At 49.4% G+C, this 23866-nt stretch overlaps 1 protein-coding gene across 3 annotated transcripts in view; it reads right to left on the reverse strand.

Moving 5' to 3' along the window:
• Window positions 1-2975: 2975 nt before the first annotated feature.
• Window positions 2976-23866, reverse strand: part of Ptpa (protein phosphatase 2 phosphatase activator) — a 29777-nt gene continuing 8886 nt past the window's right edge. Inside the window, exons 4-10 of one of the 3 annotated variants that reach the window (XM_048431990.3) lie at window positions 20134-20259; window positions 16748-16865; window positions 14638-14737; window positions 13514-13638; window positions 11908-12008; window positions 7931-8038; window positions 2976-4332 (exon numbers count right to left, since the gene is read on the reverse strand). In XM_048431990.3, coding sequence (XP_048287947.1) covers window positions 4255-4332; window positions 7931-8038; window positions 11908-12008; window positions 13514-13638; window positions 14638-14737; window positions 16748-16865; window positions 20134-20259 — 756 coding nt within the window. In that variant the 3' untranslated portion in view covers window positions 2976-4254. The other 2 variants (XM_048431988.3, XM_085681406.2) reach the window with 2 other exon arrangements.

The raw sequence follows: 23866 nt of genomic DNA on the forward strand, positions 1-23866 counted from the left end.
TCCTCACCTTTCTAGAATGCCACCCATATCCCCTGCTGGGGTTCCTGGAGTCTGCAGCAACTCTAGGGTTACACCACTTCCCCAAGAGATTCACAGCCATTTCCTTCAAGGCATATTCAACTATAAACATAAAAGGATGAGGTTTTTGACTGGCGATGTGGTGGCTCAGTTGGTAGAAAGCTTGCCTAGCATGCACAAAACCCTAGGTTTAATTTGCTGCACTTCCCAAACTGGGTATGGTGGTGCACGTCTCTAACGCCAGCACTGAGAGGCAGACACAGGAGGATCAATAAACAGTTCATCAAGTTTTCCTCAGCCTATCATCAGATCTGAGGCGGCTTGGGATACATGAGACCTGTCTCAAAGAAAGGGGGAAAAATGTTTTTTCTAATGCAAGATTTTATTTTTTTAATTTTTCTTTTGTTTTTGTTAGTCAATACAGGGTTTTGTTTTGTTCAGCTTTTTCCTCTGTGCAATCTTGGATGTTTTGGAACTGTAGACCAGGCTGTCCTGGAACTCAGAGCTCTGGCTGCTTCTACCTCCTGAGTGCTGTGATTAAAGGTGTGCACTACCACCACCCAGCTAAAAAATTTGTATTATTATTATTATTGCAAGCGTTCTACCACCGAGCTAAATCCCCAACACCAAAAGATTTTATTTTTAAGACCTGCTTTTATTAGCTGGCATGACAGTGCACAGCTTTAACCCCAGCACTCAGGGACAGCAAATCTCAGTGAATTTGAAGACACCCTGGGCTATGTAGTGAGTTGGAGGCCGGCCGGGCCTATGTAGAAACCTGTGTCAAAAAAAAAAAAAAAAAAAAAAAAAAAAAAGTGCTTTGCTTGCATGTAGGCACACATGTGCAGTACCAATGGAGGCCAGGAGAGGGCACTGGATCCTCTGGAACTTAAGCTATAGGAAGTTGAGAGCCACCATGTGGGTGCCAAGGACTGAATATGGGTCCTCTGCAAGATCAGCATGATCTTAAACACTGAGCCATCTCTCTGGCCCCTTACTTTTATTTGAAAAGATTTATTCTATGTGTATGAGTACTTTGCCTGCATGTATGTTTGTGTGCCATGTGTATGTAATGCACATAAGAGGCCAAAGAGGGCATCAGAGCCCCTGGAATTGGAGTTACAGATGGTTGTGAGCCCCAAGTGGGTGCTGGGAGCCAAACCTGGAGCTTCTGGTCCTTAACCTGAGCCTTCTCCAGGCCTAGCCCTTATATTTATTTATTTTTTTAATGTACATTAACATTTTGCCTGCATGTATGTTTGTATGACAGTGTTGAATCCCCTGGACCTGCAGTTACAGACAGTTGTGAGCAGCCATGTGGGTACTGGGAATTGAACCTGGCTCCTCTAGAAGAGCAGTCAGTGTTCTCAACCATGGATCCACCTCTCCAGCTCCCAGCCCTTATTTTTAATTACATGTATATGTGTGCATCCGTGTGGCTATGTGCCCAAGTACAGGTGCCCACAGATTGAGAGAAGATTGCTCCAGCCCAAGACATGTTTTTTAAATGTGACTGCACAGCTTTCCAGTAGATAACATATGTCACAATGTGGCCGTTTGCATGAAAATGGCTCCCATAGGCCCATAGGCAGTGGCACTATTAGGAGGTGTAGCCTTGTTGAAGCAATATGGCCTTCTTGCAGAAAGTGTGTCACTGTGGATGGACTCTGAGATTTCAGAAGCTAGTCAGGCCCAGTGTCTCTTCTCTTCCTGTTGTCTGCCAATCCAGCTGTAGAACTCTCGGCTCCTTCTCCAGCACCATGTCTGCCTGACACCATCATGCTTCCGGCCACAATGATAATAAACTAAACCCCTGAACTGTTAGCCAGCCCCAATAAATGTTTTCCTTTCTAAGAGCTGTCGTGGTCATGGTGCCTTCTCACAATAGAAACCCCAACCCAATGCACAGCTGGACATGCTTGTGTGTAACAAAAAGCATCATCATCCCCTATTAATTTCTTAATTACAATCTACTAACTAATGCTGTTCTTTTCTGGTATGCTGTGGTCACAAATACACAGCCATTGCCTGGGAAACAAATAAGCTATTAGACCAGTGGTTCTTAACCTGTGGGTCGCAACACCTTTGGGGCTGAATGACCCTTTCACAGGGGTCACTTAAGACCATCAGAAAACACAGGTATTATAATTCATAACAGTAGCAAAATTAGTTGTAATTTTATGGATAGGGTCACCACAACATGAACTCTATTAAAGGCCGACATCATTAGGAAGGCTGAGCACCACTGCTCTAGACCACAATGCATTATTATACCTGTTTTTTGGACCAAGAAACTGAAGTTCCGAGAGGCGAAGTCAAGCATCATGGATTTCCTCCATTGTAAACAGTTGGCCTTCAGTTTGAACTCCAGTGTGCTGGGCTCCACAACAAGGCTTTGGGCAACCAAGGGTGTCCAGAGGAAGAGCAAAGGCACTGGGCTGAGGCTCCTCTTCCTGCCTCTGTGCAAAGCCTCCAGGGCCAGCAGAAAGGCTTATTCTCAGGACAGGCAATTTCAGGAGAGCATGGTGGCTAAGGAGTCCACTGTACAGCCATACTCAGCCTTAGCACCAATGGATCAGAAGGGTGAGCTCAGGAGAAAGAGGGCTAACTAAGAACTACGGGTAGGGCTGACAGGAGTCCAGAGCAGCTGCAGGAGGCGCGCACGCTGCTACAATGACAGCACAGCATGTGTTATGTGCCAGGTCGCATCTCGGGCTCACCAGAGCCACGTGTGACTGCACCCATCTTCTAGATGAAGGGGTTGGGGCTTAGAGCAGCTCAGAAACCTACCTACAACCTGTCATTGGGAGCGAGCAGAGGGATAGCTGGGATTTGAACCCTCCTGTCTGCTTGAATCTCTGTCACACATTCCATTCTCAGAAAGTCAGCCGATGGGGAGGAGACCTGCTAGGGAAAAGTCACTCAGACATGTCAGGAAAAGATGTCTCACACGGGGGACAGGTGTAAAACAGAGGCTTTAATCCAAACAGCAAGGGAGGCGCAGGACTAGGGGAGAGAGCCAGGAAGGCGGTGGCCTGGCCCTGGAAGGGAGGCTGGCCCTGGAACTTTCCTGGGACACTGCCTGTGACACTGATGACTTGAGTCCCAGCTCTGTTCAGATCACCACTAAACCCTGGCCAAGCCCCTGGGTTGCGCTCCTCAGTATCCACTCCCCAAGGGGTCTATGGACACAGACACAGGATGGGCAGTGCAGAACAGGGTGAGTATGGCAGGGAAGCCTACAGGTACCAGTTCAGTCACAGCGCTTCTGCAGTCCATTTCCAGGGCACTGCTCGCCTCTTCTCATAAGGGGAAAGGGAGAAAGAGAGGGCTGCTGCCTCCCCTGCCATCTCACGCCAGCCACAGACCTACCCAAGCAAGCAGAGCAGCAAGCAAGGGCCTCAGGTGAAGCTCAAGATCACTCAAAGCAGGAAGGAGGTAGCAGAACTGGTCAGGTCTAAGAGTGACTAGAGGAGGCCAGATTCTCACAAACACAGCAGCCCTAGTCTCCCTGAGTCTCTACCATTCTCTCCCTGACAGAGACAGTTCTGGAAAGAGGCCTCACCCAATCAACAGGCTTTCCCAGGAGCCTGGAGCAGCTTCCACAACTAAGCTACCCCCAGGAAGGGGGACGTTACTAATAGTCATGACACCTGGCAAATCCAAGGGCCAGGGAACAAAAGCCAGAATGAGGATGGGCACAGGTAAACTCAGGGCCTAGAAGGTTACCTTGAGAAAGCCATCCTCATCATTCATAGCCCCTCTACCCACCATCTCCCCCACCCCAAGCCTCCCCACAGTTGCTGACAGCCTCACCCTTCAGCCCCACAGCAGATACCCAACGGAACACAGCTCAGGAAGCTGACCAGCCAGCCCCTGAAGGCGCAGTGTCCCCTCTCTCAATGAGGAGTCTCATCATGGGAAGGGAAAGCAATGGGAAGAGCAGGGTGCCCTTGTCTCCACACTGGACTGGGCAGAGAGAAAGGAAGCAGGAAGGACAGGGGTGGGCAGGGGCCCTGGGACCAGGTCCCAGCCCCTCTCTTCTTGCTTGCCCACCAGATAAACAGTCAAAGACTGGCCACACTTTGGTCAATTCCTCCAACTCAGGCCCTGTTCAGCACCCATCTCAGTAAACAGCCTCTCATCAAACAGAATGAACAGAAGGTGGGTGGGAGGGGTGCCGGGTCAGAGGGCACAGGAGAACTGGCCAGGGTGGCTCTGGTGACTCAGCCTCTCCTAGCCTGATGTGACAGGATGGATGGGCAGCAGGCTCCCGAACTTGAAGTGTTGGATCACAGGGAACTTCTCCAGGCACTGAGAAAGGAGGGGGAGACCAGGAGGTGAGGCCTGGCTGGTCTCTTGCATCCCCAGGGACCCAGACAAACTAAAGCCACTTCTATGGGGTATCCACTAACGCTCAAGAAGCCACCCCGTCAGAGCAGCCCTGGCCTATACACAGAAGGATGACACTTCTTCATCCTGTCCTTATTCTTCCCCTCCAAAGATACACACAGTAGAAGTCAAGACAGGCATCTGAGAAACATTACTTGACCCAGAGGGGAAGCTGGCCATAAGAAATAGAAAAGAGCCTCCCACAAACCCCATTCCAGTCCTGGGCCTTAGAGGTGTGGGGTCATCTGAGCACAGCTGAGGAGATTAGAGTCTTTTCTGTAGTCTTTGGGCGTCTGGCTTGAAAAGACATCTTCACTCTTAGAATGAGATCTGATACCTCTGCTCCACCTTGGCAGCAGCCCCTGTGGAGGTCAGGGCAAAGGCACTGATGGTAGGCAAAGGGATGGGGACTGCCTGAGCCCAGTTCAGACTCGTGGTAAGAAGTGAAGACCCACAGGTAGCCTGACCCCAGGCTCATACCTCTATATCCCTAGTCTGCCACAGGCTGTCACAGTTAGCCCCAGCTATATTTACCAGACTGGCAGATCTACACTTTGGCCTCAGAAACAACCCACAGTGCACTAGGGACCTCTAGGTTGTTGGAGAATAAGACTTAAAGACTCAAAGGAGGTAAGGGCCTCTGTCTGGGGTCAAAGGAGTAACCTGCCTGATTGGCTCACCTTCCCTTACCCCAGAAAGCAGCCTCAGAACTGAAAGGAGTGCATATAGGACAAGTAGGACAGAAACTGAACTCCAATATGGAGTCAGGCCTGAGCCAAGACAGTGGGGAGAAGGGAAGTGCAGCCTGTCCCTGGGGGAGGAGCAACATGTCCAGGCCTGAGGCAAGGCAGCTGCCATGGTGCTTAAGTCATCAGGAAGTGGTGGGAGTTTAGAAGTCACCCTCCCCTTCGGGGCCTGGAATTCCAGAAAGGGTCAAAGGTCAACCTGCCTCAAGCTCTCAAAGAAGAGAAGCCAGAAAGGCAAGTGGGGGAAGGGCAGAAATAGTCCCATTCTGTCCAGAGGACTGCAGAACCTGAGCTACAAAGAAGCTGCAAGGCTAGAGGAAGTACAAGAACCCAGAGCAGGAGAAGCATCTAAAGAAGGCCTTTCTTCCAGCAATACTGGCCAACTACTGTGCCTGGGCTGCTGAAGTCTACCACCTCCTGACCCCAGGAGTCCAGGCTGGGTGGTCTATGATTCAAGATGAGATAGGACTCCAGGTACAGTGGCAGCCTTCAGGACAGAAAGACCACCACCACACAAGGCCCAGAAAGCCCAATATCTCTCTTAAAAGAAAAAAAAAAAGAAAATAACCACTTCAGGCAACCAACTGTCTAATGCCAGGTCTGAGAAGACCTCTGTTGGCAGCTCAGGGCGCCACAGCCTTGTACTTCAAGTCTAGTGAGCCTCTGAAAAGTAGGTCCTTTCCTGGGCCTTCTGGGCAGGGGCTTACAGCCCCCATTCTCAGGGACCAGAGATAAAAGCACCAATAAGAACTGGTGGTGCACACCTTTAACCTAGCACTGGGGAGGCAGAGGCAGGAGAATCTCAGTGAGTTCTAGGACAATCAGAACTGTTACACAGAGAAACCCTGTCTCAGAAAACCAAAACACACACACACACACACACACACACACACAAAGAACTGGGTACTCTGGGGCAGTGGTGGCGTACACCTTTAATCCCAGAACTGGGAGGCAGAAGTAGGAGAATCTGAGTTTGAGGACAGCCTGGTCTAAAGAGCGTGCCCCAGGACATCCAGGGCTACACAGAGAAACCCTGTCTTGATCCCTGCTTCCCCCTCCCCCCAAAAAAACAAATGACCAAAAAGAAGTGGGTCCTACAAAGCCTTGAGGTCCTCATTGCTGTCAGCAAGCTGTGAATTGCACTACAAATCCAGTCTTGGCATAGGGGCCTGAGCCAGGGCAGGAGCCAGCTCCCACTTGCCACATACACCAGGTGAAACGTCCAGTCTTCAGTCCCACTGACCTTTCTTTAACAACTACAGACACCTAGCAGTCCCTTAGGACTTGAAGCTCGGGTCAAGGTCACCAAGGCCTGTGGTCCTGCCATTTTTCTATCTGCTCCTCCCTCAGCTTGCAGATCTGCCTGGTTGCTGGCCCTCCCCTTGGGAGCTGAATATACATAGGTCTGAAGACACACAAAGCCAGCATTTGGGATTCTAAGCTAGGAGGCAGCTGGAGTTCTGTCTTTGATATGAGAGAAGCTATACACACCCACCATGCTGACATTTCCCCAGCAGTGGAGTGGCCAGGGCGGTCTTTTCTGTATTTCCTACTGGGAATCAGAGAAGTAAGGTTGTGGAGACAGGACAAAAGGTAGTGCCCAGTGCTGGAGCTGGCATGCTGAGCGGGAAGAAGTCTGGGCATCCAGGAATGATCTCCCAGATGAGAGGCACGTTGGCTGAAGCCTAAACACAGAATGTGACATCTAAAGAAAGAGGGCCAAGAAGGGAGGAAGAGAAGAAAGCTGCCCAGGCCAAGACTTGGTCAGACCATGTTCTAACCAGGTTCTAACACTCTGTTGTTGTTGTTTGTTTTTTAGAGACAGGGTTTCTCTGTAGCTTTCAGGAGCCTGTCCTGGAACTAGCTCTTGTAGACCAGGCTGGCCTCAAACTCACAGAGATCTGCCTGCCTCTGCCTCTGCCTCCCCAGTGCTGGGATTAAAGGTGTGCACTACCACTGCCCAACTCAGACCATGTTCTATTAACCCCTTCGGGACCAATTCAAGGGTGTCAGGCCAGTGGGAAACATTTACACTACCAAATCTGGCTAGCCTCTAGACCCTTTCCCATTGTCCTGTCTCTGATGGATGGGGTGAGCTCTGAGTTCAATTAGCTGAATTTATAGAAGAGAAGGGATGATGTCAAGAATCAGAGATGGGCAGCTGCAGGACAATACCCGAGGCTGTTAGAGAGTGGGAGGGGGAGAAGGGGTTGCACAAGACAAGTATTTCCAATGATTAGAATGCTTGAGCTATAGGAGGAGCCAGTAGAGACAGGTAGAAGGTGTCCTCTCTGCCTTTCTGTGAAGGAGAGTGTGGGAGGCACTAGGAAGGGCAGGTACCTTTCAGCAGGGAAAGTGTCCCAGCAGCAGATTTGTTGAGTGGAGAGTAGGGGTTAACACCTATATCCTTCCCACTAAAGAATGCCAATGACTACCCAATCCTACCTCTTCCTAGTCACCTCCTACAGGACAGTTTGCTTTGGGTGGCTCTAGGATCACACCCATCCTAAGTCACTTTGGGAGAGATACTCAGGTTACCAGAGCTTTGAGGGGCTTCAGGCCATATGACAGGTAGAAAGAGAGTCCAACTTCCCTAGCAGCAAGGGTCATTTCAATCCCTACGCTATGCAAGGCTGAGGCAGGTCTCTGCTCAGTGCCTTGTGACCGGTCATCAGGTTCTGAGGTCCCCAAGTTTCAGAGAGAACTAGCAGTCCTGAACTCACCCAGGACTAAGGGACAGCAGGGGGCAGGCATGCTGGCCAGACCCCACTCACCTCCGCTTTATACATGCGGATGAGGCCCTGGTTCACTTTGGACCATGAGGGGACAGCACTGATGTTCCACAGCTGGTTGGAGTGTTCTGCAAAGGGGCCGGTCTTCATCTGGAAAAGAAAGTCCAGGACTAGAGAAGCAGAAAGCAGAGGCCGCCTGGGGGTCTGCCCCTGCTCTCCTGCAGCAAGGTCACACATGAGATGGGGGGGAGGGAGACAGGTATACTGATAAGGGAAGGGGGCTTGGCCTGTAACTGTTAAAAAAAAATGGAACCTCTCTCGCCCACATCCTCCACTTACCTTTCTTTCCCTCAGACTGTAAAACTGAGGCTCCATTCCCAATACCTATCAAGTTTAGCAACCCTAGGAAGACAAAATCTCCACCCTGGGAGAGTAAGATGTGCGGCCAGGCTCCCTTCCCCACACTGTACAATGCCTGATCTGTACCTGCCAGGCGGATCTCAGAGGGTGGGAAAGGGGCTGTGGGAGGGCCCTGTTAAGAGGCTCTACATAGCAGACAGGGAGGAGGCTAGAGCTCCATAGCAGGGCAGACAGAAGCAGAACGACAAGGTCAGCAGGAACATGGAGTCCATCACTGTGGTCCTTCTTGTTCAAGAACCTGACCTCAGGAAGGCAGAGAAGCACTGCAGCCAATCCAGAGCAGTTCCTGTGACATCAGATCCGCAGCACCAGGAAAGGGAAGCCTGGGTCCTGAGTGGAGTCTGCCACTGAGAGTGCAAGTCCAGTACACTTGTGTTTATTAACCATCTAGCCCAGCACACCCTCCTCACTGCCTTCCCCCCATTTATAGGCAGCATTTATGTTGCGAACAGGGCTCAGCATCCAGCCCCAGGCAACAGAGAAAGACTCTAAAAAGTGAAGAGACTAAGTTTGGCAAGAAGCAGAGACCTGGACTTATAGTGAGTGGAAGGTTCCAGAAGAGGCTCAACATGGAAAGGGGGTGAGGTATAGGGTAGTCCAAGCAGAAAGGATAAACCCAAACATTCTTTGTAATGGGACATTACCGGCTACTTTAATGCCGGTCCACTCCCACAGGTCTCTACCTCAGTAAGGGCAACTTCTAGATTTAAATTAGAAACACTGCCATTTTCCCCATTTCTCCCTCCCCTGGCAAAAGTCCCCAGTGAGAGCCTGTCTCAATGGCCCTTCCCCAGTGGTGAGGTCACCAGCCAGCCCTGCTCTCTGCCAGGCATTTGTGGAGTCTCCTTGACCAGGAACAAGAAGCACCAATGTTTACAGGACCCTGAGCTTCCTGAGATTTACCCCAACTCTCCAGCAAAGACTCCCACTTCGGTCTCTCCAGTCCTCCACCCTCATCTTGCACACCTGCAAGTCAGAGACATCAGACTGGGGGAGCTGTGGACCAGGGAGCCAAGGGCCAAGTCTCACAGCAGGTGCTCAAGGGCCTGCTCGGCCAGGGTTCTGGGGCAAGACAGACAGAGGGATACTGAGACCTGCCTGGGGGACCAGCCTCGCTCACCAGCAAGGGACATTCAGAAAAGGATATCTACCAGGCTGCAAGAGTTGTGAGGCCTAGCACATCTCTAGAGAGGCACCCCACCCCCAGACATTCAGTGAGTGCCTCAGGTCTCACAAGTCCTTCAGAAGGAGGCTCTGCAACTCAGAGAAAGAAAAAAACGGACGAGGGGAAAAAAGGAGTCGGGGGTGAGAAAAAAAAAATTAGCTCATTCTAGCCACAAAGGGAGAAGAGAAAGAGCGAGAACAAGCAAGCAACTGCAGTCCCGCAGTGACCCCCGGGGAATCGTGTGAGTCAGAGCAGCCATATTGAGCAGGAAATTACTCACAGACGCTGCGTTCCTGCCTCTCCACTCCCCAGAGAATCGGCCTTTTGTAAATGGTTCCTCTGTCAGTAACTGAGGGGGATGGGCGGGGTGGGGGAGGCTCAGCACAGCGCCTTCCTGTCAGCTCCTTCCCTTCCAGCTGAAATCTGATCCCTCCCTTCCCAAAACTCCAAATTTAGAAGCCAGATTGAAACTGAAATTCTTTTCCTGCCTGCCCTGGACTCTTAAAGGCGCCAGGGCTTCATTTCCTGAAGCAGTATGAGCCCTGCAAGGTGGGCTTCCTCCGCTGCCATGCCCAGAGCTATCAAAGCAGTCCTGCTACAAGACCCAGCAAAGAGAAATGGTTTACTTCCCAACTTCCTTATGTTTATTTGACCAGTAGAGATTTCAGATCTCCAGAGGCAACAGAGCCCTGGACACCTAGACTTCCAGGATGCTGTAGTCCAGGGTCTGGTGGTCCCAACTAAGCCACTCACTCCCTCACTGATCATGCTGTGCACTCCTCTCAAGTGCATGGGGCAGGTGGGGGAATATCTGTGAAGAGCAGGGTGCTGCAACAGCAATCGGACAACCTAGCAAAGGCAAAAGGGCCCTCGACTACCACGGTGCCTAGCAACCAACCAGAGCCTGACCCAAGAGCCTCGAACCAAGAGAAAACCAAGCCTTGCAGAGAAGGTGCACAACAGCCAAAGAGCTTCCCCTCCCGCTTTCTACCTCTGTTCCTGAAGCCACCCAAGTTCAATGCACTTTTAGCGCCACCTCGTGGTTACTTTGGGCTACCTTCTACAGCGTCCTCTGTCCCAAACTTTGGGAAAGCTTTTAAGGTTTTATACCAGCAGAAACAAACAAACACACTAAGTCTTAGCATGGGATCGATTCCCAGTCCCCAAAGCCCATCCTGGCTAGTCTCCTTGTTAGAATTATTGACAAGGACGCAAGGGGCTTGGCAGGCCGCCAAGGGAAGCAGAACAGTTTAGGCTTTTGGACACACGCAGCAAGCTCTGCAGAATGTGTGGTTTTTCCCCATCTAGTTCTTCTACCTCATCCTAGAGCTCCTCAGCCCTACACTCCACTCTTAAGGAGTCCTGCAAAGCTGGTTTTCAAGGCAGTGAGCTAGGCTGCCCCCAAGTCCTCCTGACCTTGAGCCTGCCACTCTGCTGAAGGCAGCACATCTCCAAGAACCAAGTAATGGCCATTCAGCCATCACTCCTGGCTCCATTTGCTGACTTGGGAAAAATGTGTCATTCCCCTCTGGCCCCTGGAGCTTGGCAGAAGTCTGAGGCGAATGCTGACCAGAAGAAACTTGAAGAGTCGAGACTGCTAATCAGGCTCTTCCCTACTCAGAAGCTAGGACCAGGAAGCCAAGAGTAGCATCCATGGGCAGGAGTTGTGTGTACTTCCACAGAGCAGACAACAGGTGGCCACAGGAAGAGAAGGAAGACAGGACTTTGTAAATTTAGGATGAGAGTTTACAGGTATAGGTGGAAGAATGAACAGTTCCAACAACTCCAAGAAGCAAGGCCCTGACACTGTGGGTCCCTTGATGAGCCAGAAAGCTGGCATGGACCCAAGGCCGTGAACGTTCAAAGTCCCGGTGCCACCTTGGGGAATGTTCCAGCACCACACCATAGGGAATTCTGCCTTAGTGAGATAAGGGCTTCCTTCCAGTCACGGAATCTGCCAGGTGGTATGGGGCCCAGGGACTGCCACCACAGGCTGCCTGCTGTCACCCCCAGCACACTGCTGAAGCACAGACAAACACAGCTAACTACTCCCATCACTCCAGCTCCTCTAGGGATTCCAGCGTGAGTCCACAGCACATGGTTCTACAGACTCGTTGGTGGACTGATGGACGATGCCTGCCATCTTTTCAGGCCTGCTGCAGGTCACCAAGTCTAGCTAATACCTACAACTTTAATCCATTAGCTCAAGAGCCCTGTGGGAACTGAGTGTGCTATTTATTTTGTAATCCTCAGCAGTCAGTAGGTTGAGGCAGGAAGATTGTTGTGAATTTTAAAACCAGCTTTGGCAGCAGAGTGCAGCTCTAACTCAAACCAAACAATGAAAGAGTCCTCCCGGATCTGGGAGAAGGCTGGCAGCTGGGCAAGCAGGCCCTGGTAACCGAAGCAGGCTAATAGAGGCTGCTGTGGCTCTCACCTCAGTGATGAACAGGATGCACTGGAGGAACATGTAGTCCTTGTGGTTCTCACTCACCGCCTTCTCATCCACAAAATGTCTGGGCTCCAGGTGGGGGTGGTCTGGGGAGAGCAGAGGCCTCTGATTGAGCCTGAGCACTAGGTGCCCACCACAGATCTCCAGCCACTGTGATGGTGTGCTGGGGCAGAGCTGTGCTGGAGTGCTTGTCTAGTACATAAAGATCTTAATGTGAGCCCAGTGGTGGCACGGGGCTTTTAATCCCCGTACTCTGGAGGCAGAGGCAGGTGGATCTCTGTGAATTCAAGGCCATCCCGGTCCACAAGAACTAGTTCAAGGACAGGTCCAAAGCTACAGAGAAACCCTGTCTCAAAAAACAAACAAAAGATCTTAATGGTCTTAATGGGACTCAGAAATCCCTGACACCTAGTGAGGTGCCCACTGCACACAGCCAGGCACCATGCACGTACCTGTGGTGACACTGGTGCACACAAACCTACTGTGCTACCAATCAGCAGAGGTGATAGACACAGTTGAGTTGAGTGCTGTGTACCCACTTAACCAACAACAATTCTGTTCCTAGTTTGTCAGTACCGGCCTCTGCTTTTTAAGCATCATTAGCGTGCACATCTCCCTTAAAAGTTACCTCAGCTGGATATGGTATTGTATACCTTTAGTCCCAGCACTCAGAGACAGGTGAGTTCTTGGTTAGTCAGAAAAAAAAAAAAGTGTCCACAGTGGAGTTAACAGTACACACTCACTGTGTCAAGAAGACACCATGGTGTAAGAAGCACACACTACAGTACTCATGCTATACCAGGTGATGCAGGAATGTGTCCTAGCAATCAAACTCAACTCAGCACATGGCAGCGAGACCCTAGATGGATGACTCCAGCCTTCTAGGCCCTGCATCTATATAACAAGACTAGAATAGCATGCCCCTCTACCCTGCCAGGTGCTGAGGCCACACTACGTATGGAGCCTGTCCTTAAATCTTCCAGGCATCCCTGAGAAGACCATGATAGAGGTATCTAAAATGGCAAGTTCTCAGGTATTAGGCATTTGTGAGTATTGGTTAGTGGCAACTCATTCTCCATAAAACTAAAGATGATCACTAAGTCCACCCAATGGTGAATCCCAAGATGCTGACATGCCTGGATAATCATTTCAAAGTGAGGAGCATGGCAGAGCAGACCTGGGAAGCACACAGGAAACAGCATTTGGAAGCAACTTCCCATATGCCCACTGCATAGAGTTCCATAACAACAGTGGATGAGATGGATGATTGCTAAATCAAAAGAGGCCCTAATTTTCAACTTAAACCCCACAGCTGTTGCAGGGGATGCATGCATTCACAACAGTCCATTATGCACCAGGCACATGCCCTGCTTCAGTCCATGTCACTATCCATTACTTTGGTGGCACTCCACCTTCATATCCTCCAGTTAATCACACTGGTTAAGAGCACTAAGTCAACAGCAATCAGCCTCCATCAATAGCAGGTCTAATGTCCTGCTCTACAAGCTGTCATTGTGTGTCCTGGGCAGAAGGAAGGAAAAAGGAAGGAGTTGGGGGTTCAAGGTAGAAAGACATGACCATCCACTAGTACCTATGAGCTGTGAGCTGCCCCAGATGAAGGGCAGGAACTGGAAGTCATCCAGACCCCACACACCCTGGCTGCCTGCAGGTTCCATTCTGTACGTCTTCTGCAACTTCCGCATAACCTCAAGGTACCTGTGCCAGGGTGGGGGGAACAGGGAGAAAAAGAGAGACAGGTAAGACATGGTACACTTCAGCACAGGAAGGGTAGGGACAATGGTGAGGCTTTTTCTTTCCCCTCATACATCTTCTGTCAGGGAAAGACAAAAGACCCACAAACCAGGCTTAGTGTCATCAACCCTGGAAACTTGCAAGACCATAAGCAGAAGTCCTTTTCTATAACCTCAGGCACCACTGGAAAGTAAGTGAAATCCAAGAAGTCAGACATCAGAAGCTGTGTTTCTGGGTAACTTGCACAGCTATACTTCACCTCAACACCCGCACATCAGCCCCGGGACCGTGCAGCTCAGAGCAGGTCTCCACACTGTTGGGGAATATTTGTTTAACTATGAAAAGATGTACTGCATTGTTTGTGCTGTGCAGTATTTGTTTAACAATGTAAAGAAGTGTTGCTGTTTTACTTTGCCTGTCTAAGGTACCTGGTTGGTCTAATAAAAAGCTGAATGGCCAACAGTGAGGAAGGAGATAAAGATGGGACTTTGGGGCAGGGAGAGTTAAGTGGGAGGAGAAATTTAGGTTCAAGAAGAAAGAAAAGAAGATGCCAGAGGCCAGCAAGACATGGAAGAAGCAGAAAGTAGGACATACAGAATGAAAGACAAAAAGCCCCAAAGTAAAACACAGACGACTAGAAATAGGTTAAATTAAGTTAAAAGAGCTAGTGGGAAAAGTCTAGGTTAAGGACGAGCACTCATAGTAAGCTAAACCTCTGCGTCTGTATTTGGGAGCTGGCTGGTGGCCTAGAGAAAATTCCAACTACACTGCACACTTGTGCTGCCCAGAAGAATCTGCCTCCTACCTTTGCTGGACTGTGACCTCAGCAGAGACCTGTCTGATTCCTCTTCTATGAGAGGGAGGCAGCTGCTACATCACAGGGAGCTGCCTCAGAACTGTGCTTCCGCATGGTGAGCACCAGGTATGGGGAACACTATCTCTTCCTGCAAAGTCGACTCTCACCTATCAAACACCTTGAAGACAATAGCCACTTGGTCGTCCACCCGGAGCACCCCGATCTTGCAGAGACAACAGAGGAAAGCAGCAAAGGCAGCCTCATGCCCTGGGGAAGAAACACAGCTCAAGCTGACATCTTGCAGTGGAAGTCCCCATCATCCAGCTCAGTTGAGGAGGAAGGCCTATACTGAGGTGGAGGCCGCCTCCCTGTCCCGAAGCCCTGGGCCTTTTAACAGCCACAAGCACTGGCACGTGTCCTGATGGGCCTCAGTGTCAATCCTGCACAGGCACTTGCATCTTACTTTATAGGTTTGACACCTTAGCAACCCACGCTTATTGAGCACCTACTATATGGACAGTCACTGTCCATGCTGGGTGACAGTGACAAAGGAGTCCTTGCCTCAAAGAGATCATGGTCTGTCAGAAACCACAGACATTAAATATACAGTTACTATTGTGAGTCTAGCTATGCAGGAATCAGGTGGGTACCTGAGGCACATCCCAGGGGAACCCTGATTTCAGAGTTCAAGGTTTTCCCCTAAGGAAATGTTTGAAATAAAAGAGGAATGGGTAATAAATAGCCGGGGAAAAAGCACCATAGGAAACAGGCAGGAGCAACAGCACATGCAAAGGCCCAAGGCAAGTAAGCAGTGTGTCTTCAGCAGAGGACAGGGAAAGCCTCTCACCAGAATAGCCATGGTAAGAAGCTTGGGCGGGGTCCCACAAGCACCTGGGAACATGTGGACAGATTACAAGGCTAAGGTACCCTCTTTTCTCTCCCTGTCACACCCACCAGCAACTGTCAGTTCTGTAAAAGGCACTGACTAGGGCTGGAGAGATGGCTCAGAGGTTAAGAGCACTGACTATTCTTCCAGAGGTCCTGAGTTCAATTCCCAGCAACCACATGGTGGCTCACAACCATCTGTAATGAGATCTGGTGCCCTCTTCTGGTCTGTAGACACACAAGCAGAAAGAACACTGTATACATAATAAATAAATAAATCTTTAAAAAAAAAAAAGGCACTGGCACTCGTTAGATCTTGGCCCCATTCCTTATGTGGTAAGAATCTGGAAAGAGGGGAAGCCAGCTGTTTCAGGCTATTTCTATAGAGTCTGCCAGAATCTAGGAGCACATATGCTCAGTTACTTTCACCAAAAATTTCCAAATGAACCCACTGCCCTAGAAATCTTTTCCTTGCCAAGCACTGGTGGCACATGCCTTTAGTCCCAGTACTTGGGAGGCGGAGTCAGGTGGATCTTTGAATTTGAGCCTAGCCTGGTCTATAGAGTGAGGTGCAGGACAGCCAAGGCTATACAGAGAAACCCTGTAACAGGGGAATTTTTTCCCCCTAGTTGGGTTTGTTTGGGGCGGGGGGAGGTTGAGACAGGGATTATCTGTGTAGCCCTGGCTGTCCTGGAACTCACTGTGTAGACCAAGCTGGCCTCGAACTCACAGAGATCCACCTGCCTCCGCCTCCTCCTATGTGGGTCTTAACTAAAACTGTCCACATCCAGGGTCTCGGAACTGTTCCCAGCAACAGGGTGAATCAAGGATGAAGTTCTCCTGGGTTCTGGCTCCAGAGAAATGTTCTCCAGGGCCTGCTCTGGAATCAGGCTCCCTCTGGTACTCCCTTCCCAACCAAGTGGGAGGCAATATAGCTCTCACATGCTGGCTTTAGGGGAAAGAACAAAGGGAGCCTTTACCACAGCAGGGGTCATCCCTGACCTAGAGAACACTTCTCTAAGGTACCCACAACAGTCTGGCTGAAATGGATAACAGAACCAAAAAACAGCAGCACAAAGAAAAGGGCTAAGAGATAAGAGATGGCAGGGAGAGTGGACAGGCAGCTACCTTGAGTAAGTGCTCAATAAACTGCTACCAGAATGAAGAAGAGCTTAATCAGAAGCCAGCTCCACAAAGAAATACCAAAACCAAGTCTCAGCAGGAGCCATGCCTGTGGCAGCAGCGCCATCTGGTGGAATAAAATTGAGCACAGCGCCCGCCCACCCCCACCTCCTGGACAGACAAGGACACATGGACACAAAGAAAGCAGCCCAGGCAACATACAGAAAGCAGCAAGGCCCCCAGTCACTCAAAGCCCTCAGCAGCAGATACCTGTGCCATAGTCAATGCGTGTGGAGTTCCCCACAGCCTCCTTCAAGTAAACTGCCACTTCAGGTACAGCAGCCGCCAGGTGGGTGGGGACCACTGAGGCCACCAAGTTCTCTGCTTCCTGATAATATAAGAGACATACAGTGGTGGCAGTAGATTAGGCAGTATCTGAGGAGCAGGCACCCAGAGGCAGCATCTGCCTGCGGTCCAGGCTGCTAGCCTGGCCTGCTTCCCAGTTCTGACCAGCCAGAGAAATGAGGAGGGGACATAACAGGGAGACACCTGGAGTGACACTGGGAGCAAGACAAAAGATCAAGTCTCCCATGTGGTAGTTCACCGAAGGCCCACAGAGATTATGGACATCAAGTCTTTGTGCCCCTAGTTGTTGGTTCCATTCCCAGCACAGTAAAACTGCCATGACAGACACATGAAATGTTCCTAACAGTATTGTTTATGGTAGCCAAAACATAAAAATGCCACTAGCAGTCAGGCGGTGGTGGTGCACACCTTTAATCCCAGCACTCAGGAGGTAAAGGTAAGTGGATCACTGAGTTTGTGGCCAGCCTGGTCTACAGAGCCAGTTTCAGGACAGCCAGGGCTACACAGAAAAACCCTGTCTCAGAAAACAAACAAAAGAAAACAAAAAATCAACTAGAATGTACCCAAATATCAGAATGAATAAACCTGTGCACACTTCTGCAGACTACTGCACAACAAAGAAAAAGATAAGCCACAAGTGACAACATGAGAGATCTGACCTACGAATAACATCGTCAAGGGAAGGAGGCTACAAAAACATGAAATTGAAGAACATGCAAATAAAATCCATGTATGGTATAGCAGTCCAGAGAGTCGGTGAACATCAACTCTCTCCAGTCTGAGGGACCCTCCTGAAAAGCTGAAATGTTCTACAGCTTGACTGGGTGGTGGGCGCATTACAAAGATTTGCTGGGCAGTGGTGGCATACACTTCTAATTCCAGCACTTGGGAGGCAGAGGCAGGCAGATCTCTGTGAATTCAAGAACAGCTTGGTCTACAAATCGAGTTCCAGGACAGCCACAGCTACACAGTGAAACCCTGTCTCGAAAAACACTAACAACAGAAAAAGCAAAGATTCACCAGGCTGTAAACCTATTTCTTCTAAGTTAGAACTTTGCACAGATCTTTTGAGAAACCAAGACCACCAGAGTCCAGAGGTGGCACAGTAGCCTCAGTTCACCCCATTCTCCACTGTCTTCAAAAGCACAGGGTGGCACAGTACGGAGTGCTTTATGACCTTCCTGGACTCTTATTAGTGTTTCTTCTGCATACATGAGCAGAGAAAAATTCATTTCTAACCCCTCCCAACTCAGCAGATACAAGGTCTGCACATCAGCACACTAGACTCGAGTTCTACTTGTTTGCTTCTCTGAGTTTGTAGCCCAGACTAGCTGAGAACACAACTCCTTAAACTGGGGGTAGGCGTAGCTAAATGTGAGGGTGGCAACAGTATAAACAATAATCAGAAATTAATTAAAAATCAGCAGCATTTGTGAGTCCAGGGTGTTTTTGGCAACGCTCTCCTCTGCTCCAACACATGTCACTGCAGCCTTGGTTCGGAGCATACAACATGCACCTGTGCACTGTGAGTGCGGTCATGTATGGTATCATACCACACAATACCAAGGAGCCCTGACTGACACACCCAGGCTCAGATGTTAGGAACTGCAGGTCTTTTGCTCCACAGTGTTCTCTAATAGAAATATAATGGCTTACCAGGCGATGGTGGTGCACACCTTTAATACCAGCACTTGAGAGGCAGAGGCAGGCGAATCTCTATGAGTTCCAGGCCAGCCTGGTCTACAAGAGCTAGTTCCAGGACAAGCTCCAAGGCTACAGCGAAACCCTGTCTCAAAAAGCAAAAATAAACAAAAAAAGTGAATGACTTCTGGCTTTGGATTCAAACAATTTCTGATTATTTCAATTTGCTTCTCTGTTACTGCCAATATACACCATGAACAAAGTAACAGAATAAAAACTGGTACCAGGAGTGAGCTGTTGCATCAGTAGATCTGACCATGTTTTGTTGGAAAGTTGTGGTTTGGCACACTCAGCTGGAAAAAACATCAAGTCCTCAGAGCTTAATGGGCTGTTCTGTGGGAGCTTGGAAGAGTATTGAGAAAAATACAGACAATGGAGGCCTGGCTTGTCAAGTTTCACAAAGAAGCAGATTCTACAGAGGCTGCTCATGTGATGGTTTCTGGTCAGCTGGTGCTGAGAAATCGGCTGTGATTAATACGAGATCAGCATCATTAAGGAGAAGTCTTCTGGGAAATATTTCACCAGATAACCTGTGTAGACAAGCTGCTCTGGGCAAGGCTACATCTCCAGCTGGAAGCTAAACTGGGCAACATGTAAGAGTCTTTTGATTTTGAAGGCATGAAGAGTCATGGAGGAGAGAAGCTGGGGCTTGACATCAAGTGGCAAGGTCAGAGTCCCTGAAGAGAGGCTGGGGTGTGGAGGACATTAGTGATGGTGTAGCCTCCATTGCAATGGAAACTACAGGACACTGATAGCACAAGGATCATGGAAAGAGTAGAATAGAGCTGAGCCTACAAGACAAGCTATGTGTGCTGCAGATGACAGAGCAGGAGACAAAGGCTGGCCCAAGCCCTTTGGAGCCTAGAAGATCATGTGTGAATTCTAGATGTGAGAAGCTGAAATTTTATTTTAATACCATTGAATTTTGGTTCTACTTTGATTTGATCATAACTATACTTTGATCATCCCTTATTTTCTATTTTATAAGAGCCTAGTTAAGACTCAGATTTTAAAGAGAACTGGGACCTTTTAGGTGTAAAGAGTTTTTTAAAGACTGGAGCTTTTTAAAAGTCATATCACTTGTTTTGGTTTTTAAGATAGGGTCTCATTATGTAGTCCTGGCTGGCTTGAAATTTGTTATAGAGATCAGGCTGGCCTCAAACTCATAGGAATCCACTGGTTTCTGCTACCCAAAAACTGGGATCCAAGGTATGAGCTCATGCCCGGCTTTTCCTTATCCTTTTTGGGGGGAATTTTTTCTGCCTGCCTCTGTCTCCCACGAGCAGGGATTAAAGGCGTGCGCCACCACCGCCCGGCTTCCTTATTCCTTTTCACAGCTGTATAGTACTTCACAGTACTATAGTTAACATGTCATGTCCAATCTGATGCTAACAAAATGATTTAATAAGCAGCCTTATACAGGGGATAGGATAGCCACACCTGCAGTTCCCAAAAGACTGGCTGGGACAGAGAATGATTTTGTAATTTAGGTAAATAAAACTGCCATTCTGACAAATTACCTTGCCCCATCTGGAGCCATAATAGTCCTTCCACTGGCCCGGCCCACCCTGTGCTCTGACAAGTCTCACCTGATCAAGTTTGGCATACCACGTCCTGTAGGCCTTGTTTCCAAACCGGGAGGGCTGGTCCACCGGTGGGGTTTCATCAATCCACCTATCCAGCGTATCAAGAAGAGCCACCAGCTTCTCAATGGCCTGTGAAGGTGAGATAGAGGAACCACACCAGTGACTGGCAGCCCTGCTAGAGCCACAGAAGGAAATCTCAATTGCTGTAGGAGGTGGCCCCTAGGCTGGCCTAGCTGTTACTCTCATTCTTAACTGTCCTGAATATGAAGGAGGGTCAGGGAGTGAACTTCCCTTCAGAGAGGAAATTACACTGGCTGACAGACCAGTGTCATGGGTAGCTCCAACTGTTTCTTCAGCCGGGCTACCCAGGAGAGGCTGCTAGATAGGTACAAACCCCAGTCCCCACCTTTGTTAAAGCAGATGTGACTGAAGTCTTTCACTGAACAGCACGGATGTATGACAGAAGAGAAGAGATATGCAGTGTGGTACGTGTCATCTCTGTGCTGGTTAGACAAAGCTAGCACCATTTGGGAAGAGGGAACCTTAGCTGGGAAAATGTCCCACTAGACTGGCCTATTGGGACAGCTTGTGGTATTTTCTTGACTGATGACTGATAAATGAGGGCCCAGCTTACTGTGGGCAGTGCTAATCCTGGACAGGTGGCCTGGGTTCTGTAAGAAACAGGCTGAAGCCAGGCAGTGGTGGTGCAATCCTTTAATCCTAGCATTCGGGACGAGACAGAGGCAGTCGGATCTCTGAGTTCGAGGCCAGCCTGGCTGAGCAAGCCATGAAGAACAAACCAGTAAGCGGTACTCCTTTAGGCCTCCGCTCAAGCTCCTCCTGACTCCCCTCAGCGCTACACTGTGACGTGAGAGTTGCAAGCGGAAATAAAACCTTTCCTCTCCAAAGCTGCTTTTGGTTATAGTGTCTTTTTTTTTTTAAGGATTTTTCCAAGATAGGGTTTCTTTGTGTAACAACCCTAGCTGTCTCTGTAGACCAGGCTAGTCTCAAACTCACAGAGATCTGCCTGCCTCGGCCTCCTGAGTACTGTGATTAAAGGTGTGCACCACCACACCATGCTGGTTATGGTGCTTTATCACAGTCATAGAAAAACTAAGACAATTTTCATTGTCATCATGATCCATTCAGAACCCCTGTAGAAGCATCCTGTGTGTGTCCCTAGGGCATTTTCTAAATGCTTTAAATGAAGAGGAAGACCCACCCTGAATGGTGGGATCCCAGACTGAATAATAAGGATAAAAGGAGAAATCCAGCTGAGCCTTCATCTCTATTTCCTGACTGTGGATGCCATGCGAACAGTCACCCCACATCCCTTCAGCTGGTTCTACCTTCCCTGCCATGATGAACTGTACCTCAACTGCAAGCCAGAATAACCCTCTCCCTTAAGCTGCTTCTTGTCAGGTACTGATCACAGCAATAATAATACAGCCAGTAACTCTGACCTCCCAAAACCAACACCACCAGCATCTGAACATCCTGGTTTGTTTTCTCTAGTGCTCCTCTGCTCAGCACTTCAAGAACTAACTCCACAGGCAGATAGCCTGCCTCCAACACTACTAAAACAGCACTGAGCTACTTAGAGACCCGAGCTTGTCTTTTTCTTCCAAACGTGAGGGAAAGAGCCTGCCACAAAGCAATGGGATATACATAATGCCTGCAGACCCTGAGACTGGACAATGGACAAATGCCTTAGCTTGCTCCTTTCCCCCGAACCTCATTTTACACCAGTGTATACACAGAATGCTGTGACCCCCTTAATGGTCCTCATTGTTAAATGTCTAGGCTTTCTTCATGTTTCACTACCAGACACAATACTGGTTCACAATTCTGAAGTGCTGTCTTAGTGTCAATCTGGGATTACCTGTACAAAGCTTTGAGAGCTGGCAGCCTAAGAACCCATCTCTCCATGACCGCCCCCCAGCACCAGGAAGCAGAGTCACAGGCGTGGGAGGCACCAGTATATCAAATGCTGTTTACAGAGGAATCAGGTCAGGCGTCCATCCACATGTTCCTTCAGGCACAGGTGTGGCTTGGAGAAACAAGTCAGGATTAAGGGCTGTAAGACTGTATGGCAACTCAAGGCCAGGAAGCCTTGGGAAGAGGGTCCCTGCCAGAAGGTAGATTCTGTCTGTGACGATGGGAATGCTCAGCATAAACGAAATCTCCAGGAGATCCTGGAACTGGGTAGGGCCGAGTACCTGCTGAGGACTAGGGTTCCAGTGACCCCAGTTGCAAAGGACTCTAGCTGCACAGCATTACACTGGCCCAGAAGGCTGCTGAAGAGGTGGGAAGCCACCTCCTCACCTATTCTTGGGGCATGGAGGAAGAAATTGCCTGTCGGCTTAGGCGGTGGCTAGAGTGGCATAACTGTAGGTGCAAGTGCTGCCAGAGTCAGGCTCTGGGAGGAAGCAGGTCACCAGGAACTCATGCTGAGTATAAGCCAAAGCTCATTTCACAGGGCAACTGGGTCTTGCAGGAGGTTGGGACATCTTAGCCCCAGGAAGCACCAGGCTCCCTGGAGATCTCTGCTTGCAGCCCTGACAAGGCACTAAAGGGGATAAAGAACGTGGCTCCAAAGGTCAGCAGGAGCCTGGACCCAGAAGCTAGCTCAGCTGGGCTGGTAAATAATTAACACACTCATAGCTCCTCCTTCTGCATCCATTGTCTGGCCTGCTGGAGAGAGAAGTAATCCTGGGCTGGAACCACCCCACCCCACCCCACCCCAAGGCACAAAGAATAACTTGTGCCCCTCTCATCCCTATAGCAGTGTCTCTTGAACTAAGATTATACTTGCCAACTTCTCATTCTGCCCTGGTGGTAGAGGCATTCTGAGTTCAAAGTCACCTTGGTCTACAAAGTGAGCTCCAGGACACTCAGGGCTACAGAGAAGCCTGTCTCCCTGTCTCAAAACTCCCTGCCCCCCCCCCCCCCCCGCCGCCAAGAAGAAACCCACAAAGGCAAAAGAAACAACAAAATAAGGTGTGGTATCAAATGTCTTTCTTTCCAGAACTCAGGAAGCAAAGGTATGAGGATCTCTGTGAGTTCAAGTTCAGTCTGGTCTACACAGTAAGATCCAGGCCAGGTAAGGCTATATAGAGTGACCCTGTCTCAAAAACAAACAAAAGCTTTCCAGACCCATCACCCTTTCTTTAAAAAAAACAAACAAACAAAAAAAAACAAGCAAACAGCAAACAAAACAAAATAGAAACCCTCTCCAGTACTAGCATAGGTATAATCTAAAGAACAACTTGTCATCACGGGTCTAAACAAACTCTCTACCTTGCTGTGGTTTGTCTTGTGCTTCGGGTTGTATGGAAATCACTAGCCTAGGTCCCTCCACTCTTGCTTGAGAGCTATCTGTGCTGTACTTAAGAGGACACAGGAGCTCTGGCTGCTGTGCTGAGTGCGACAAGGAAAGCATTATACACAGCCATGGCTACATGCTATGACTGGCACCTTCTGCTGCCCCTGCCAACACAGGAGACTTCTGAGGACCAAATTGGCTGTACACCACTGAGGTAGGCATAGGAATGGATCCAGCTTAGGCAGTGCCCCAGCTAAAACAAGAACATCTGGTGGAAAGTTAGAGTTGAGGGAGTTGGAGAGACAGACGGCTCAGAGGTTAAGAACACTGCCTGCTATTCCAGAGATCCTGAATTCAATTCCCAGCAACCACATGGTGGCTCACAACCATCTGTAATGAGATCTGGCCTGC

Source organism: Myodes glareolus, chromosome 21 (assembly GCF_982192425.1).
Source record: "Myodes glareolus chromosome 21, mMyoGla1.1, whole genome shotgun sequence".
Classification (NCBI taxonomy): Eukaryota; Metazoa; Chordata; class Mammalia; order Rodentia; family Cricetidae; genus Myodes; species Myodes glareolus.